Source organism: Hippoglossus hippoglossus, chromosome 16 (genome assembly GCF_009819705.1).
Source record: "Hippoglossus hippoglossus isolate fHipHip1 chromosome 16, fHipHip1.pri, whole genome shotgun sequence".
Lineage (NCBI taxonomy): Eukaryota > Metazoa > Chordata > Actinopteri > Pleuronectiformes > Pleuronectidae > Hippoglossus > Hippoglossus hippoglossus.
The window spans coordinates 19,949,853-19,969,400 of record NC_047166.1 but is presented as its reverse complement, the minus strand read 5'-3'; the positions used below and the strand labels follow the sequence as shown (position 1 = coordinate 19,969,400).

General features: G+C 40.9%; 1 protein-coding gene across 3 annotated transcripts in view; it reads left to right on the top strand.

The window, feature by feature from the left end:
• The window catches only part of tsnare1 (T-SNARE Domain Containing 1), a 147,939-nt gene that overhangs the window by 80,482 nt on the left and 47,909 nt on the right, over window positions 1–19,548 (top strand). For all 3 annotated transcript variants that reach the window (XM_034611743.1, XM_034611741.1, XM_034611742.1), the window contains exon 9: window positions 19,103–19,175. In XM_034611743.1, coding sequence (XP_034467634.1) covers window positions 19,103–19,175 — 73 coding nt within the window. The remainder of the gene's footprint in view (window positions 1–19,102; window positions 19,176–19,548) is intronic.

Genomic DNA, 19,548 nt, shown 5'->3' with positions numbered 1-19,548 from the left:
ACACATGCCAAGTTAGTAACTAGAATCTCAAACAGGCTCTGTCTATGTCTGCCACCTCCAAAAGCTGATTAGCGTTTTGTCATAGTTCCCCCGTGCTGCTGCAGGTTATTGAATGCTACCCAATTACTAATGTGCTTATATACTTGTTTGTTTCATTACCTGGGCAAAGTTTCTGTGGAATCATAATGTCTATGGACATAACTTTGGAAGCTGGCATGAAAAAGCACATCAGTTATACACTGTATATTCCTTTAAAATATATCTTCAATATGATGTAGACTTCAGATAGATGGAATCTATTTCTGTCTGCAGAATGTCCACCTTCTTTTTTACTCTATTATTTTAGTTTTCAACCAATACCATGATTTTTATTGAATATAATAATAAAAAGGATAAGAAATACTCATCCTGCATGTGCATGATATATATGCATGCATCCTATTGGTGGCAAAAGTGAATGCATTACTACAGTATGTGACATGATGAGGTCATTTCTACCATATGACCACAAAGGATTTTTTGATCCATATAGACCTCAAGTCATGTCTAAGTTCTTCAGTATGCAGAGATACCAAACAAAATGCACTTTTAAACAATGTATGATCTCACTGCAGTTTGTTTTCCTAGTAATAGGTCCTACACTGTGGTGGTAATTAATTACTTTCTAGTATAATTTGTCCCACTACAGAACATTATATTAAATATCTCCAGCGTAGTCTTTTGCCCCATTGCTTCACTGTAGAGCTGTGTGTAGCTCTCTCTTCTTGGCTGTGGCTCTCTCTTTCTCACTCTCTTGCTCTCACACCCTCTATCACAGTCCAACTCACCATTGGCATCACCGGGAGGAATCCCACCTTCATTCATGGCCTGTTAAAACAGCCATTAAGTTTTTAATGTCCTCTGTGGGCAGACAGGATTCAGCATAAACTGCGATCACATGAAAAGGATATACAGTTCTGAGCAGGCAGACAGACCTCAGCAACATCTGCTGTACTCTGTGAACCCGGCGCCAATTAGAGAGAGCTGTGTGTTTGTGTGTGGGCGCCAGCCACCGGGATACAAAGAGGTGACATCAAGCACAAGATTCAAAGTGTTTTCTGTATTTACATTCACCTGGAATTACAACCTTACCACTGTTAAATGCTTTGTTGAGTAAAACAGTGAGCAAAATATGCTGGTAAAACTTTTGAAGACATACTGTAAAACTTCATCAGCAGTCTCAGCGGCATATGGCTGAATGAAAGCAGACAGAAGCCTGACACCTGGTGCTGCCGTCTGCTTAAAGCGACAAGCCTTCATGCAACGGTCCAGCTTTGGACTGCAGTTTGCCATCCAGCCGTTTGAAGACTAATGATTGTGTTTTAGGAGCACTTTGCTGCATAATGAAGATGTATCTCTGTGCCCAGTTGGAGCAGTGTGAACTTCATCAACCTTTCAAATCAGTTAATCCCACCGCAGGAGCTGCACTGAAGAGCAGCAAAAATAAAGGGAGAGCATCAATCTCCCCCTGCAGAGTGACACACAGAGAAAGAGAATGACAGCTTTATTTCAGCACAGGCGCCAATAAGGCCAGTCAGATGATTGGTGTTCAGACAGAGCCGTCTGGACTGTGCTTTAGTCATAGCAAGATACATAAATGTCACGGCCAGTGCTCAGACAGGTGCTGAGGGGCTTGACGTTGTTACTTCGGGGAGAGTGATAGTATCTGACAATGTGCTTTTCACCTCCACCACCACTCTCCTCGCCTCCATCCTTGCCACCCAAACAACCCCTTTCATCCCTTCATACGACTAAATCAGCAGTGTTTGCTCTGAATCCCAGCACACCTCACTTTTCTTCACTGCTCTTCTCCCAGAGGAGCAGGAGAGCCCTCTGCCTGACATCGTTATCACCCCCCCCCCCCCCCCCCCTCTCTCTCTCTCTTTGATGTGGTTCTGAGGTTAATTCTGCCCTCCTCAGAGACTGCATGTATGTGTGAACTCTGCTGTGGCTTCTTGGCTGCAGCTGATCTGGCAAGTTATGACTGTGAGCAGTGTTGGTCTCTGTGGGGTTTAGTTTACAAAGCCTTTACCTAGTCATGCCTTCAAGACTATTTTTTCCGTAAGTCCTCTCTCCGAAACCAGTCCCAGACCCTGTTCTCTGTCCCTTAGAAATACACCTATTTAATACAATACTATACTGATAGAGGAAATATGATATGTAGGATTCATATGCTGCATTTTGTTGTTAATAAATAAAACATTACATTTAATAATGATAACAAAATTGCCAGGAGGTGGTAGGGATGGATGGTCAGTGTACAAAGCACACAATTGTTGCACCAGACTCTCATCCTTGGTTATGTTTATTCAACAATGGCAGTTTCTTTTTTTTTCTGTATAAAACTAGACTTGAATATTTCCCTAACCATTAGTAATGATAATGTATAGTAAGTAGAGTAGTAAGGGTGTAAAGCTACAAACTTCCGAAATGCTGCAGTTGCTACAAATGGAGTTTGTATCCAAGATCAGATATTTTGGTCCAAAACAAATGTGTTGTCTGTCGTTGGCTGTGGCTCAGGAGATGAAGAGAGTCGTCCATTAATTTGAAGGTTTGATTCCCAGCTCGTCCAGATTTTATGCCAAGTTTCCTGTAAAGTTCTTCAAGCGCTTGTTAACACAAGAAAAGAGCAATTTAAAATGCAGTCCTTTTGATTTGAACATTTTGAATTTACCACATATCCCCATGAGGATGTAATCCAATCACAATTGCATTTCATTTGCTGTTGCAATTTAGGTGCATACTGCATACATACTTTGTAAGAGACATGGGTGCTGGATAAGTGTGTTAGCTTCTTGATGATTCATGTACATTATTGAGAAATCAGAGATCCGAGTAAAATTATCACAAGAATATTTTTGACAGCAAATTCCCAGTAGACCAGTAGACAGCCGATGTCTTTTCCTTTCGATTCAGGGAGAACAGCAGCTATACATTTCTGATTGTCAGATTCCTCTAACCAAGTCCTGTTGACAGTTCCCTCAGCTGTATGTGTCTTTATAAAGATGATTGTTGCTAAATCACTTCTGTGTTGGGACCTTATTCTTCCCACAATTGCCACAAACTCACAGGATTTTACTTAGACTTTTAGATGTGATCCAGAGGTCAAAATATCTTCAAATATTAACAACACTGTAGGTGTAACACACATTTTCCGAAGCACATGTATCTCAAGCAACTTCATTAAACAAACTAATTAATCACCTGAAGATAATCATGAAGTTGTTAATACCCAACTTAATTTCTCATCATCCATGGAGGGTTTGAGTTCCTTGGCACCAGCAGTAGGTATGCTAACATGCTAATGCTAGCCCCAGGCATCTGTGTTTACTCAGGTTAGACATGTTGACCTGGACAACTTTGCATTCAGCATCACAACAGTAACCCTTGCCTGCATTGACTTGTAAAGTGTAACCACACTTGTGACAGCTTTCGGTTCACCGTTGCCCTGACTCATTATGTAGTCATGTTAGTCTCTTCTTCAGCTTTCAGAGGCATTTCATTATGTAGCCTTCACGCCTTTAGAGGAAAAAAAAGATGTCTTTTAATACAAAAACGGTATTCTTTCTGATCGGAGTCTCAGAGCAGCACCTCCCAGTATCACATCATATGCTTTGGCACAGGAGATCATTTAATCAAAAATGAATTCATTAAAAAATAGTTTAGGGCGTAACAGAGGACGGCTTTCAAGGAGAATCTGAATAAAACACCTGAACCAGTAGAAAGAGCGAGAGGGGAAAAAAAAAAAAACTACACCAAAGCGTGTCTGTCATACTGATGTATTCTCAGGACAATGCATCCATAGAGTTTACCCTTCAGTGAGGACAGGTGTAGTGGGAAACACCAAAAGGATAATCATGCTGCTCGACAAACAAGAATACTTTTTAACCATCAGCAGAAAATATCTCACAGCAAGTGGTTTATTAGCAAAAGCATTTGTTATTACCCCCTGCAATCAAAGGAGTATTGATTTTGGTCTCTTTACACAGTGGAGCTTACAGTACGATGGCAGATCACATACTGCTGGTTGTCTCCCTCAAGATAATAAGAGTATCATCTTTCTATGAACTGCTTATATTCCACTCAAACCGATTTATCTTCTAAAGCTCACTAATACAGGCTTCAGACTCCCACTAATGACTGACACCACAGACAAGGTAGATATAATCCTGCGTGTTGTCATTTCTGCCAGAGTGAGAGTCAAAAAATATAATATTAATAATATACATTGAAATTTATTTTGCACAGACAGCAGTGAAACACACACTTCAAACATTTTCAATGTATGTGTCAATGTAGTTAGGCAAAGGCCACACATGGCCACTTCCCATTTGACCAGTTTCTATTTTGTTCCTTACTTGAAGTAAAAGTAGTTTAGTTCTTCTTTGATGTGATCTTGAAACTAGCATAAGTGACCTGGTTACATATAACACTGTATCACGCCCTCTACTTCTGCCCCCTCTGTGTGGGCCTTGATTACAGCCGTGGGATCAGGAGTGCAGGTGTCCATGGACCCAGCTCACATTCCCAACTTGACTCCTGCTTCCACCCCTCTCCTGTTCTGCCTGAAACTAGTCCCCCTGGTCCCCCTTATTCCTCTTACTCCAGCCTCCGTTTTTCTCCTGGCTACAGAGACTGCTGTACTTCCCTACAACCAAAACCCAGTTTGTTAATCAATTATTTCTTGTTCCAATTCCGTGCCTCTGCCTCTGCATTCTGCAGTTCAAAGATAGTCTTGTAACAAATACTCCACAGTGATGCTAAGAGCTGAATGATGTGATGCATAACTCTTTGTTAGCAATACTTCATGCTTACCCAATGAAGGTTGCAGGGGGGCTGGAGATAATCTCAGCTGACACTGGGTGAGAGGCAGGGCGCTCGGTGGATGGGTCACTAGTCTGTCACAGAGGCAAAGACAATTTTACTCTCCAAACATTCTTGCTGTGAGGCAACAATGTAAACCTTTGCACCGCCTTCCCCCCCCAAGTACTAAATTAGCTAAATTGTGAAGTTAGAAACTCAAGCATAATGTTACCGTCAAAGTCTGCTCCTCAGTCGCCCTCGGCACAAGTATCCAGGTCCTGCAATCCAATGTTTACAATTTTGAATGTCTCAACCTTACCATGTAAGTAAGGTAACTTGAGATAATGTATATTATGATTTGGTGCTATACAGATGAAATAGAATTGATATTGAAAAGTTGATACCTTCTTCTCCAGAGACCTTCTTCTCCGGCTGCCACTCCCGCTGCCCTTGGACTTTGATTCTGTCTACAACTCTACTTGCTCATGTGTCCCTTTTCTCTCTGCCCACTCACACACCTATTCCCAGTTTCCATATCATTCCAGGCACACTTTATACCTGCCATTTTTAACAGCTCCTGGTTGGTTTGTCTGTTTATGTTGCCTTGTCTTTGTGTTGTCTTTCCCATGTCTATATGGCAGGTACTCCACCACATCAGCCTTTTCTGTGCATAGGCATATCCCTGTATGTTCTGCTTCTAGCAGGTACAGCAGTACAAATCAACCACCCATGGCTTCAGGCAAGCTAGCTTTCAGTCTGCAAAACCCCAGCTTTCATCCCAGTTTTCTTCTGTCCTGTCAAATGTCGGCTCCTGATCCCAAGCAAACTATCTTCCTATCCGATCTTGACCCTGAAGACCTTGAGCTGTCCCTTTTTCCTCACAGCTCACCTTGCTTTTGCCAGGATTAATTTAAGTGTCAGGGCCACTAAAGGAAGCGTGGGTGTAATACTTGTTGCTCCCCTAAACTGCCCAGGGCTACATAGTCTCGGTTGCCAAGCGACACAGACCCTCCACTCCCCAGCGAACCAATCAACGCCAACCAGACACTGAGCTGACCGTCCCTGTCGTCATTCTGTGTGTTCCTGTGACGGAGCTCCCTGCTGACATCCTGTCTACTCCTGAGTTGGCTGTTTCAGCTGATGTCTCATCTGTTCTTAAGATGCCCTTGGATGTCATCTACATCGTAGTTATGTAGACATTTACATTCGTACCAGAGTGATGGACCGACCGAAAATGTTCTAACGTTGCCATCCAAATGCTGCTTGCATGGCTAAAAATTAGCAGAATTTGATTTACTTCTGACAACAAAACAGTAAAATAAGTTAATTTCTCGCAATTATGTCAGAATAACAGAATATAGTAAATTAATAAATACATTGCAATGAAATGAGACACAGCTTTAGAGATCCCCTGCCAAGGTTGGTGTTACCGGAAACCTCATTTAGAGTCCACAATGGTTCCTCGACAGTGAATGTTGAATGTGCAAAATGTTAGGGTTATTAGCCATAATGTGTTCTTTGATGTAGCTCAAGTTTAGCTAATACCACTGGGATCTAGCCGGCATTGCCAAGATTGTTGCTATTTTTACTGTTTATTCACTCATAGCACTTGGTTAAGATCAAGGACATTTTATGCTAATCTACTATTATTCGTTGTTTGTTCAAGCTGATTGGACGGAGGCCTTTAGACATGTTAGAAATCACCTAATGGATTTGAACATCAAACTCCACAGCAACCAGGCGTTCACACGATACTGTGTCTGTGTCAGATCCTGTTGCCCATCACTAGGGTGGGAAAAAGTACCAGTGCACAAAGCTGTTCACTCAGTAACAGGGTTAAATATCATTTGTTGTCCCCGTGCTTTTTATTTTGGAATCACACAAGACGAAGCAGGTTTAGCCGCACCGGACTGTATGCTCTGTCTCTGGGTGTCCTGCTGCTAGCATCGTGTTATCATATTCAGGGGTATTAGGTCCTTCAGCACCAACACGATCTTGCATTTATAAACCATTTATTCAGTAAAGGGCAAAAAAGAGATGTCTCTCATGGAGTCAGTATGGGAAAACTGTCACTGTATTTTTTTCCTTCCCCCCTTTTCTCACCAGTAAGCGTGCAAGTAAATCTGCTTAACGTTTTTTTTCTGCTGTGGCAGTGACACTGTGTCCTGTTGCCCGATGCCTTTGGGCTCGGGTGGGAGATGTGGGGAGAATTTCATATCAGCATTAAGCACGCTTATCAAAGAGAGTGGGAGCGGGGGAAAGAGGGAGGAGGCACCACTGAGTATCGGAGAAAACAGCAGATGAACTTAGTTGTCCTTTGTCCAAACCCCTTTCATCCATAACTTTACATGTTTCTATAATCTGCTCCAAGATTACAAGTTATATTGGTGTAATTTATTTATTTATGTGGAGAAGTCCATTGCCTGATTGGACCAATATGCCTCTTGCTGGACTCTCATGTCTTCTGTCTCCAAATCATCTATGACATGGAAATATATGCAGAACAGGCCTGCCCATGTCACAGTGTGCAGAGTGCTTATCTCTCACCTGCAGTATCAGAGGTGTCCTCCCATTTGTTTTGATGTTCCTCCGGTTCGATAGCAAAGCCAGTAGGTCTCAGTCCTCTGGGGGATGCACCACAACACCACATAGGGAACTGTAAAGAAAAGCTCGGGTCAGGTGAGCTGAAGGAACTTTGATACGTAATATGCTGGAAAGATTTCATAACACTGATATCGCCAAGAAATCAAACACCAGATCTCAGGACTACATGTTTGTGAGGGTGGAAGTGATAAAGAGGTTGATCTCTGTGAGGACGGAGCACTCACTGCTGTTATTAAAGACAGGGTGAGACTTTTGGTTTGACTCAAGACCTCCTGCTGTTGACGGGATTTCTTATTGTGTGAATAGTAGTTATCTACCACGAAGTAATTGTATCTGAAACACTTGCGTGATCTAAACTGATGTCTGGAATGTTGCTTCGTTCAACTTGAGTTTGTCTAAGGCTATGTACTGATCTTTAATCAGGGTTGATTAGGAGCACAGAGTTGCACTGAGCGGCTCAGCAAATAGTAAAGAAATTCTTTCCCTCCCTTGAGGGCTGTGGATTTGTCAGAATGCAGCAGGAACAGAGGGAACTTGAAATGACAAGCGTTGACAGCGAATGATGACTAATGTGCCTGTGGAGAGCGGATACGTCACTGAACGCTGCCAAATCACAACTGTCAGGACGGAGTCGGCTAATGTGCTTCCTAAAGCAGACTACACCTGAGATGCGACACAACTCATGGCCCTCTGTTCTCAGGAGTTCGCTCTGCCCTGGCAGGACTTCACCGTGTTTTACCAGGTAATTGTTGAGCAAAATGATTCCATAGAGAGCTGGTTACCTGGGAAAAGGATTAATACGAGGCTGATATAACAACAACAGCATAACACAGTTACAGTAACATACAGGCTACTTTGTCATAATATTTTGTCAGATAACAATGGAAATATTTTAGCAAAATTACAGCATATTTGAGAAAATAGTATTACACGTGAAAACGTTTTTAAATTAAATCACAAAGCCATGGTTTATTTAATCGGAAAGAAAATTGAAATGGTCAAATACCTTGAGATGTGTATTTAAAAAATATATATATAACACATCCATCATCACAAATGGAGTAGTGAATAAACATTACATCACTTCCTCTGAAATATATATGTTTTGGTTTTTTGTCATATGTATTTTATTGGGAAGGTTAAGTTAGTGAATGGAATTACATATGATTGATTTAGTCTATAATCAATTTGTGGATAAAACAAATAAATGTGTTTTTCCTGCTGCAGCCGTTCGTCAGTAATGTGGATCTTTTAATTTAGACAGTGTTCCAACAATTTATCTTTCAATTCGTATAAAGCCGAGTTTTACATTTTAGTCAATAGTATGGATTTGAAGATCCAAAAACACTTTGTAAAATTCCTCCAGGGCCATGAACAGAAAACAGAACTTTCTTCAAAGAACAGGGAGGAGTTGCCTTGACAACATTAACTATAACATAAAAACATCAGAGATGTCCCATGTGGCATACAATCCAATGTCTTTCCAAATTATGTAAACTAGTATTTGAATATATATTCACTCACATTCAAGTTTCCATGTCTCAAAGGTGATATCCAACAATTCATATGAAAAAATATATAGTAGTGACGATTAATTGCAATTAAAGGTATACCATCAATTTACATGATAATATATATTGGTATTATCATTTTATAGGTAGGTAACACAGCTGGCTATAAACTGCTTAAATATTATAACATGTTAAAATGCACAACTGAATGCACACTTTAAATGCTCTGACTGCTGCTTTAGTTACAATCAGAGTTATTGAGCGTTTCAGGCTCTTCGATTATGACCAACATGTCAGTGGTATGTGTGTGTCCTGAAAGGTATGGCGCACACACACACACACACACACACACACACACACACACACACACACACACACACACACACACAAACTCCTGATTAATTAGGGACGGTTTGTCCAGTTCGGCACAAAAGCTGTGTCCCCTGACACTAGTATAAGAATTTACTCATTTGGAAAAGTAAAACAAGAAAATCAATATGAGCAGTTAGTGTTAACATTGTAGTGGTGAAACGCTGAGAAGTGTAAAAATACTTTGATTCATTATGAATTGTAGCAGGTCAGAGGACAGCAGCTGAGTAGGCCGTCCTTCATGTGTGGCCACATTAACACAGCTAAGAGAATGTGGCCACATGCAACTCAGACGATCTGCCAGTGTGGCCTGAGTGATTGTTTCTCAGTGCATCTTCAGTGCTTGTTGGACATGTTCACACCTGTACTTAGAGCTGTCCACTTGTGATGGGATCAACCAAGACAGATGTTAATGCCTGGTCTGAACATGGCGCAAGAGGGTGAGAGCGCGTCAGAGTTCGAAGTAACTTGTCAGAGCAAACAAGGTGTGAAAACACCTTAAATCTCCCACACTCCTCTTCAGGGGCCTTGCTGTCTATCAGCACTTTGTGGCTGACTAGCATACTTAATCAGCTCCTCTTCCTGAAGCTGGTTCACCTTAAAAAGGCTGATGGTGGTGCTCTGCTGTGCCACACTTCCCTCTGCAGGCACAAGAGGAAACCTCCACACTGAGCGCTGTCTCTAATCCCTGCTGCTCGCTGTCATCTGCTGGAATATAAATCCTCTTCATGATGCCGATACCTTGTATGGCACCAAATTGTAATTTTGATAAAGATGAGTAAGTCTGATTTTCAAGATACAACAGAATAAAGTAATCACTCAATGAATCCGAAGCTGATTCCTGTGTGAATCAACACTTCAAACGTACTATACTATATAGTATGAATACAAAAAAGAAAGGAGGAGTACATTTTGCTCAGGTTGCAGAGCTTTGGATCAAGCTGCAATTTTTGCCACAAGTGCTTCTACAGCCAGTATCAGACAGATCTGGAGAAATGTGAGGCGCAGAGAGCTGGTGACTGCAGTGCCAGTCAAAAGCTGCCGGCGGGCTTGTTTTTCGAGCTTTATTTTTTTATTTTATCTTTGCCTCGAGTTTAATTGTGTTGTTGCTGTCCACACACTGGCCCCAGTGTCAGGTGGGATAGATGTCTGAATCGGAGCCTGACATTTTAGGCTCATGAAAACATACAGACCCTTGGAGTCTTTCATTTGTTCAAGCCTGTTCTTTTCATCAGTCACAATAATAATAATAATACTAACATTAGCAGCCGGATGGACAGGAGGCATCAGGTCCACAGGGTCCGCACTGAGGACGACTCTGACTCTTTTGCCATATTATATTAATTTGTGGATTGCAATTAATGTTTTGTGACAGTGTATCGATCTCCATACAGGAAGTACATGTTTTGCATATCTCACAGAGGGGAGAGGTGAGGGTCAACTGTTCCTTGAGTGCTCCTCAAATAAGAAGCACTCCATGTGAAAGAAAAGATGTGAAGAGGATTTCTTACAGTGCTATGGAAATTACCTCAACTTGCTTCATGTCAAATTTTAACAAGAGTTTAAATTCTTGTTATTTTCAGTTTGGTGCATTCATTAATGATCCCAAGATGGTTTACCGTGTTGCTAGCCTTGAAAGTTAATCCTAACTCAGGTCAGAGCTGTTATGTATGTTGTCATCCCTCCAGCTGTCTGTCCCATACCCAGGATTGCAATATCTCACGGACAAAGGTTCACTTGGAATCAAAAATGAACTGGTTAGATTTTGGTGGTTATAGGTCACTATGACCTCAAAAAACAAATTTTCAACCACAACTCAGGAATTCATATTCTCATGCATTATGACACAATTTCATACAAATGTGTATATTAGATCAAATGATAATTTTATATGAAAATTAGTCAAAGGTCAAATTCACTGTTTGTTATTCAGTATTTAACACCATAACTCAGGAACAGAGATTCTGACCTTATTTCCCACAACCTGAGTGGTAAGTAAAGGGATACAACCTCGAGGCGGTAATTCTAATTCTATTTGGGTTGTTTTCATGTTATGTATTTCGACGATTTATTAACAATTGAAAACAAACACTTTATGTAGATCTTTTTGAAATTGTAATATTGTTAGCTGTGAGTTTTTTTAAAGATGTAACATTAAGTGATTGTGACTTTACAGCCACTGTCTCACAGGTTTGCTGACACATTTATACAACTGTAGTGCATTATAAGAAGTGGGTGAGACTGCAGCTAACTCCCAACAAATATTCCCAATATCTCTGACTTAAAATGACAAGTAGGAGACTGACATGAATGTTTTTTTGTTTTTTTTCTCACTGGTGCTTGTTTTACAACTACATTTGTTATGTCGTTTGGAAACTCGCATTGTAAGTTGACAATTGCTGAAGCCCGAAATAACGGAACAGCAATATTTCCGTTCTTTTCTTAAGGTAGTACACGTCTGATCAAAGCAGCCACTTCAGGTCACTTAGTTTCTTTTTGAAAAAAGCACAACACCCTCAGTGCCTTATGAAAGAACACCATCCTGTAGGACACTTTATCACTACTCTGTCCTCCAATCTATTGAACCATATATGTTGTTTATCCCTCGTTTGACAAACATACAAATACAATATGGTGTTAACATACTGGATCCTCGTCATAATGGCCAGAATAATAAAGTAGTCAAACTTTTTATCCTTATGCTAAAAAATAAAATAAAAAAATGCTGCTCCCCTTTCTGCTTGAAAAGCCTCGGACTTTTTCAACATCACCCACAAAAGTGACAGAAATGAAAGGTAGCATCCGCTTTTTGTCAAGCGAGACAACAGCCTGCTGCCTCCACAAATGGGCAGTAAAACACAAAATAAATGCAAACAGGCAACATCAGATCCTTTATGGGACAGAGCGCTGTACTGAGATCCGACGTGAGGAGATGTATTGCTGGCACTTCGGTATTGTCTAATCAATGTCTATTTTTTAGCTTGAACAGGTAAAGCACCACCTGTCTTGCTTCTCCTGATGGCAAACCACTGCTAGAACTGCATCTCTTCTCTTTTCTAATGTCAGATGTTTTGATTGTAGCCAAAATCTGCCAGTAACATTCATACTTTAATATCAGTGATCAACTCTGCAACAGTTTTTCAACAAAAAGTGACAATTTTTACTCTGGCTGATGTTAGCAGCTCCACAGCGGCAACAAGGCTCTTTCACAAATACTCCTTCTGAATGAAGCTTCTCAGCCCTTAGCTCATTTCACCACAAAATGTGCCTGTGTAACATTGTCTCTGTCAGAATGTGTCTTGTGGAAGTTGCTTGTTGGACACCGAACTCCTCAGCATTAACTTATTCAGTTCAGCTGCATGTTCCAGTTGTAAAGACATGTAGACACATTGGTTTTTCTTTTATTTCAATGAATAATTTTTTGGGTTTCCCTGGGAAAACAGAATCTCAGCAATGACACGCTTTGTGCATCCTGACTGTGACCAAACAGGCATAGCCAGTCGGGACCACCTTGAAGGACATGTTTACTATTTTGTTATTTTCTTTTATCTCAGAAAACTAATTGGTATCCTGAGATATTTTGTATTCATGAGTTGTTTTTTTGTCCTTTTGAAATGTTCCTTTGATCAGATCAAACCGGCAACAAATCTTTTGAGCCGTGATATGCGCCATAACCATTTGGCCTATGTGTTCTAATGGTTACCACTAGTGTGATAGTCCACTATTTCACAAAGCAAAGGCATATCTAAGTCCAATAGAACACCTTGGTAGATTGGGAGATTTGTCAGCAGCATATTCCTGATGCAAGTGTCCTAATCTACTGAGGTGTTCTATTGGGAGAATGCTCTGCAGAAATTAAAATGCTATCATGTTAACATGGAGCAGAATCTCAATGGAAACGTACCAACATTTTAATGAATCCATGCGATGAAGAAGTGAGGGTGTTTTGACAGCAAAAGGAGTAAACTACAGGGTTCTTATTTAAGAGCTTAATGAGTGAATATGTGTCACATTTTATGGTATTGTCTAAATGGCTTCAGGTGTCGACCCTGATTTACATGCAGCCCGGGAAAGCGATGACTTATTGCAATCAGATTTGTGATCTGGCCAGCAGAGTCAAGAGTAAATGGAGCCTTAGTAATTTAATATCTCCACCAATGTTGGACTGATGATTCAGAAACTCTCAAATTAGTATGTTACCTGTCACATAACCTTATTTTTTACACCTCTTAATTTGTGATTTGTCTGTCTTACAAACCCCTTCTACATGTTAATTCAATATGGTGTCTAATGTCCCCCTAGAAACTTCTTCCTCGAGTACAGCACCGCGGAGTATTACCCCCACTAGCTCCCCCAACCGGCTGCACCAGCCACCAACTAATCAATATAAAGCAAATTCTGCCCCTCTCCCACACACCGGGTACTTATTATATCCCTGTTGTTGCTAATAGGCCAAACAAAAAACTTAAAACAAGCTCGCAGGTCCAATCACCTAGTCTCTGTCCCCATATCTCCCTCTGCTGGCCAGAGCGTACCTGTGCGACTGGCCCTCCTCAATGTAAGGTCCCTTTCTAACAAGTCTTTTATTCTGAATGATCTCATTTCTTCATCCAATTTGGACTTTTTATTCCTAACTGAGGCCTGGTTGTGTCCTGGTGATCACGCCCAGCTGCTAGAGCTTTTCCCACCAAACTATTAATATATAAGCACTCCCAGGTATAATGGGGGTGGCCTAGCTGTTGTTTTAAAAAAATGCTTCACTTGCTGCCCCATTACCACAGAGAAATGTTCTAGTTTTGCGGCCACTATGTTCAAAATTTGCAGCACCGCTCCGGTCCTTGGTCTAGTTATTTATCGCACTCCCAAACCAAATGTAAATTTTGCCCCAGAATTCTCTAAACTTTCATTGTTTAAAAATTTGACAGAGCCATCATTGTTGCCGATTTCAATATCCACATTGATGACCCAACCAATGGTTTCGCAACTGAATTTTTAAACATTACAGAATCTTTTAATCTAGTCCAACATGTGACTGATCCAACAACGGCCACACATTAGATCTAGTCTTTACCCTCGGTCTGAGCATCAATTCCTTAACCTTAGAGGACGTATTTGTCTCTGACCATCTCTGTGTTAAGTTCGACTCCCTGTTCCACGTAGCCCCAAAAAAACATCAAAACCACTAAAAGCTCACGTGTTTTAAATGAACATAATCCCTCAAAATTCTCATCTAACTTTTCCACTGGTCTTCTTGACAATAACCCTTATGAGTCATCCGATCAAAATTTATTACTCAATGGCTTCAATAATAATTGTCAAACCCCACTGGATTTCATAGCCCCTATTAAAACAAGAATGAAATCACCTATTAACATCCCTCAATGGGTTGATGACAGGCTCCGAGAACTCAAAAGGCAGTTCAGAAAAACCGAACGGAAATGGAAAAATACCAAACTGCATGTCCACTACTTATATATGAAAGACCTCTTAACTTCCTATATAACAAAAGTAAAATTGCAAGAGCTAACAATTTCCCCAAACTAATCACCAGTAATCACCATATTCCCAGATTCCTTTTTAAAACCATCAATAGACTTATAAACCCTGCTCCCTATGCCTTTCTAGCCACTTCACATACTGACTGTGAAAAGCTTTTGTCTTTCTTTAACCAAAGAATCCCTGACATTAGAACCAACATTGCACCAGCAACCACCATCATCCCAAATATCGCAGAGTATCCTGCCTGTCTCATTCTACTTAGCAACTTGTTTCACTTCCTGATCTCATTGACACTGTGTTGCACATGCGTTCGTCTTCCAGCCCTCTCTACATCCTACCCACATCACTCCTAAAATAAGTAATCAGTACTATTGGCCCTAGCCTTCTTAGAATTATGAATTGCTCCCTTTCTTCTGGCCAAGTCCCTGATTATTTGAAGAAAGCCACCATTCAGCCTTTATTGAAAAAGCCACATCTTGATGGATCACACCCACAAAATTATAAGGCCCATTTTTAAAACCCCCATTCATATCAAAAATCCTTGAAGAGGTGGTTCTGACCCAACTGATAGATGTGTGTGAGAATAATTAAATTTTTCAATTTCTGCAAACAAAACAGTACGGAAACCGCCCTCCTTGAAATTACTAATGATTTATAAATGTCTGCCGATGCTGGTGATTGCGCCGTATTACTGCTCCTTGACCTCAGTGCCGCATTCGACACTATCGATCATAACATTCTGATCAATAGACTCATGCAATGCTTCGGTATATCTGGAACTGCCCATAGTTGGTTCAAGTCATATCTCTCAGATAGACAAATTTCCGTTTCCATTGGAGATAACACCTCATCCTTGGCTCCACTGTTGTGTGGAGTGCCACAAGGTTCCATTCTTGCTCCTATACTTTTTTCGCTCTACATGTCGTTTCAATGGGATATCATATCAATCCTATGCCGATGACACCAAAATATACTTCAAACCAGATAACGTCAGCCGTGTAAGTGAGTGCCTTTCCGCCATTAAGGAATGGACGTCACTTAGCTTCCTTCAGTTAAATTTAAATAAAACTGAAATAATAATCATCGGTCCCGACCAGCTAGCAGGCAGACCCCTAATCATTTCTCGGTTCCCTGGCAACCAATATTAAAATTACAGCTAAAAATCTAGGTGTAACATTCGATTCTCATCTGAACTTCAAAACACATGTTAATCAAATCATTAAATCCTGCTACTTTCACCTACGAAACATTTCTAAAATCAAATCGGTTCTATCACTCCCGGACTTAGAAAAACTAATACATGCCTTTGTTTTCTCCCGCCTGGATTTCTGCAACACCCTGTATACAGCTAATCCGTAGTAACTCGTTTGCAGCTTGTTCAAAACACTGCTGCTCATATTTTAACAAAAACAAACCGTATGACTCATATATAGCCAATTCTTGCGTCCCTTCACTGGTTACCATTCAGGATTGATTTTAAGATTCCTTTAATAACTTTTAAAGCTCAAGATGGGCTGGCCCCCACATGCATTTCGCAGCTGGCAAGCCTATCCCTGTTGGCTGTCCCTAGGTCAAGGCTGGCTAGGTGACAGGGCTTTCTCGTTCAGGGCCCGGAGGCTCTGCATCTCCCTGCCTGATGAGATTAGGCTCGCCAACTCACTACCGATCTTTAAATCACTGCTCAAAACTTATTTTTACAGGAAAGCATTTCTAACATGCAACTTGTAATTATTTTCATTTCAACACTCAGTTTTATAGAGTTCAAGTGGGATGTTCCTGTGATTATTGTATGCGACCTGAGTAGGGATTGGACACTCAATTAAGACGTTTCGAAGCTGTGTCAAGATTCTTAAGCACAGTTGTTTTGAAGCGCTGCTCCGAAATGTGGTTCAAAACGGTCAAGTCACGTGACCATGGCTAAGGGACGCTTCAGTGCATCACACTATAGGTATGAGCTATGGGTATATGCCGGGAACAAACTGAACTGAATGCTGTCATCGTGCTGGGGAGTCACATCATCCATATTTTACTACCCAGAGTAAAACTGATAATACTAAGTGTCACAAAATGATAAAATTATTGTATATCATGGAAATTTTGGCTTTATTGATCATACAAATACGATCGTTTTTGAACATCTGGCGACTCTGTGTCAGACATTGTTTAAACTGTGCCTGTTTTTCCTGCACCTGATCAGGTCTCTGATACACTTACCCTGGATGATAAGGGGGCCTCCTGTAGTAAACCTGCTGGAAAACCTGGAGAAATGTCTCCAGTCTTGGTTCCCAGCCCAGTGCCAGTATCCAGTGGCTGTTAGATTGGCCATGAGCAGAATTTAAAGCCCATCAAAAATGGTAAAGGGCACAGTGTTGGCCCAAAGCCTGGCCACCCACTCAGCCCTTAGGCAGGGGTCCCAAACCGGCACATCTCTCCATGTGTGTGCGTCTCTCTCTTTGCTTATTCACATTTACTTCCTCACATTATTTCCAAAATTGGTTACACACTGTTCTGTCATTATGATGAAATGAGGACTGATTGCCCCATGCTTTGCCAGGTAAAATAAATTTGTTATTCTATTACAGCATGACAGACAGGGTTGCCCGAAGATAAATGCAAAACAGTCTTTAGCATCACATGGTTTGCCAGGGGCCATTTTGGCTCCATTCAAATGATTTTTGCCAAGTGGCAGGATGACTGCCAGTTTCCACAGCAATCTCCGCCACCTGTGATAGATGGCCCAGTGGGCTAGGCTACACAAACGCAGCTGCGATTGCACAGAGCCATAATGGAGGGAAGGGGGGGACCTGTGAGCAGGAGATAGACAGAAGTTTTATAAGCTTTCATGTTGCTTTGAGTTGAAATATTGAGAGCAGATTCAAAGCTGGGAGACAATGGAGGATTAGCTATGGTCTGCCATAGCCGGGCTAGGTTTTTCTGAACCCTGACAGAAATAACTGCCCATTATTTTCAAATTGTTGGGCTCTACCTCTCAGCTGGCACAAGCAGCACAGAATAGCACTAATTGCCATTTTCACATTCAGTGCTCATATTGTCTAAAAAGCAAATGCACTTGTGCCCATCTGAGCACACATGCATGTGGTGGTCTTAAAATGAGTTGTATCAGGCAACTTGACAGCACATAGCTATCATGTGCAGCCGAAAGCAATTATGCTCTGAACCAACAAAAACCTGGTATGAAGTCATCTGTGCAGTTATTCTGTGGCACATTATCAAGCTAATAATATGCACCTACATAGGCAAGTGCATGTGTTGCAACGGTGCAAGTGCATCTGACTTTTAAAGGAATTGGGACAAGGTTCTCTAATTGGATCATTGCATGTTTTAATGAAAACGTACCCTGGATGCATGATGACGTCATCAAAGGTATCGCTCCAGCTTGTAAGGCACACAGTATAAAAACTGGAAGCTGCTGCTCGTCGTCCATAGTTGTTTTGGTAGAATAACGTGATGGTTGGAGGTCTTGATGGATTTCCAGGGTCGTTCAGCTCTTCACCTCAAGTGGTAACTGAGGAGTGGTTCATTGTCTAGTCAAGTCACATCATTTGAAAGTTCCAGGCTCCTTACTGACCACCAGAGACTAAAGGTTTTGACTGATCTAGTGGCAAATGTCTGTGTCCATTTACAACCAATTGCATCCTTTCACTGTCCTTCCATTTTCTCAACAACTGCTCTTCTGATGAACTTGAAACTTGGCTGGTGTATTTCTGAGGATGTCGGAAAGTGAGATTCCTGCCTAAACCTTACCTGCATTTATTTTGCACCTCCTGTGATGTCACTGATGATTTCACAACTGTGGCTGTGAAAATGAAGTTATGTTACAGCGACATCACAGAATGTTGCTTCATGATTTTGTATTATATTACTATGGAATCAAATAAGGGTCACAGATATTTTTCGCTTGCAAAATGATCTTCACAGATAACCTTTCAGCTTGCAGTTATATATCAAATTTTGTGTGCATATAAAAATGCATACATATAGATATATAATTTGCACATATGTAAAAAAGATTGGTCGCTGTAAAAATATTTTCGGGTTAAGGGTGAATTCTCAACAGAACATAAACACACCTACTGGAAGTTTGGATAACCGGTTCATGTTACAATGGAAGAACAAAAAGACAGATTTATTAATTCAGAGATTAATTGACAACACCACCTGCATAGTTAATGCCTGTTTAGTTTTTGTATTCCCTTTGTTCGTTGTGACTGAGATGAACAGTGGTGTAATATATATAATGTCTGTTTTCTCCATAGAGAGACATGCTGGACGTCAGTCAAATCATGAAAGATCTGGCCAGTATGGTCCATGAACAAGGAGACGCCATAGGTAAGATTTTGTTTGCAAGGTGTGTCTGTGTGTGTTAAATTGTATTAACATTGTTATCCCTGACTCAATTAGCATTAATAACCTTTATGATCATGTTTTAATTTGATGCACTTGATTAATAACATGAGCTCAGAAACACCGTTGTGCCAAACAAACTTTTTAACCTCCACTGGGCTGCCACGCTGGCACATTCTCTGATGAAAGTGAAACGCTGTGGGTTTATACAGACAGTGGTCGGTTAGAGAAAATCCATTTAGACACCCTGATATCTGTAAATGGCTCTCTGCACCCTGCAGTGATTCAGACTTGGCAGAAAGAATGAAAGTTAGCACACAGATATAGGGCAGATATAGAGGCTCTGCTGCTGGGTCAC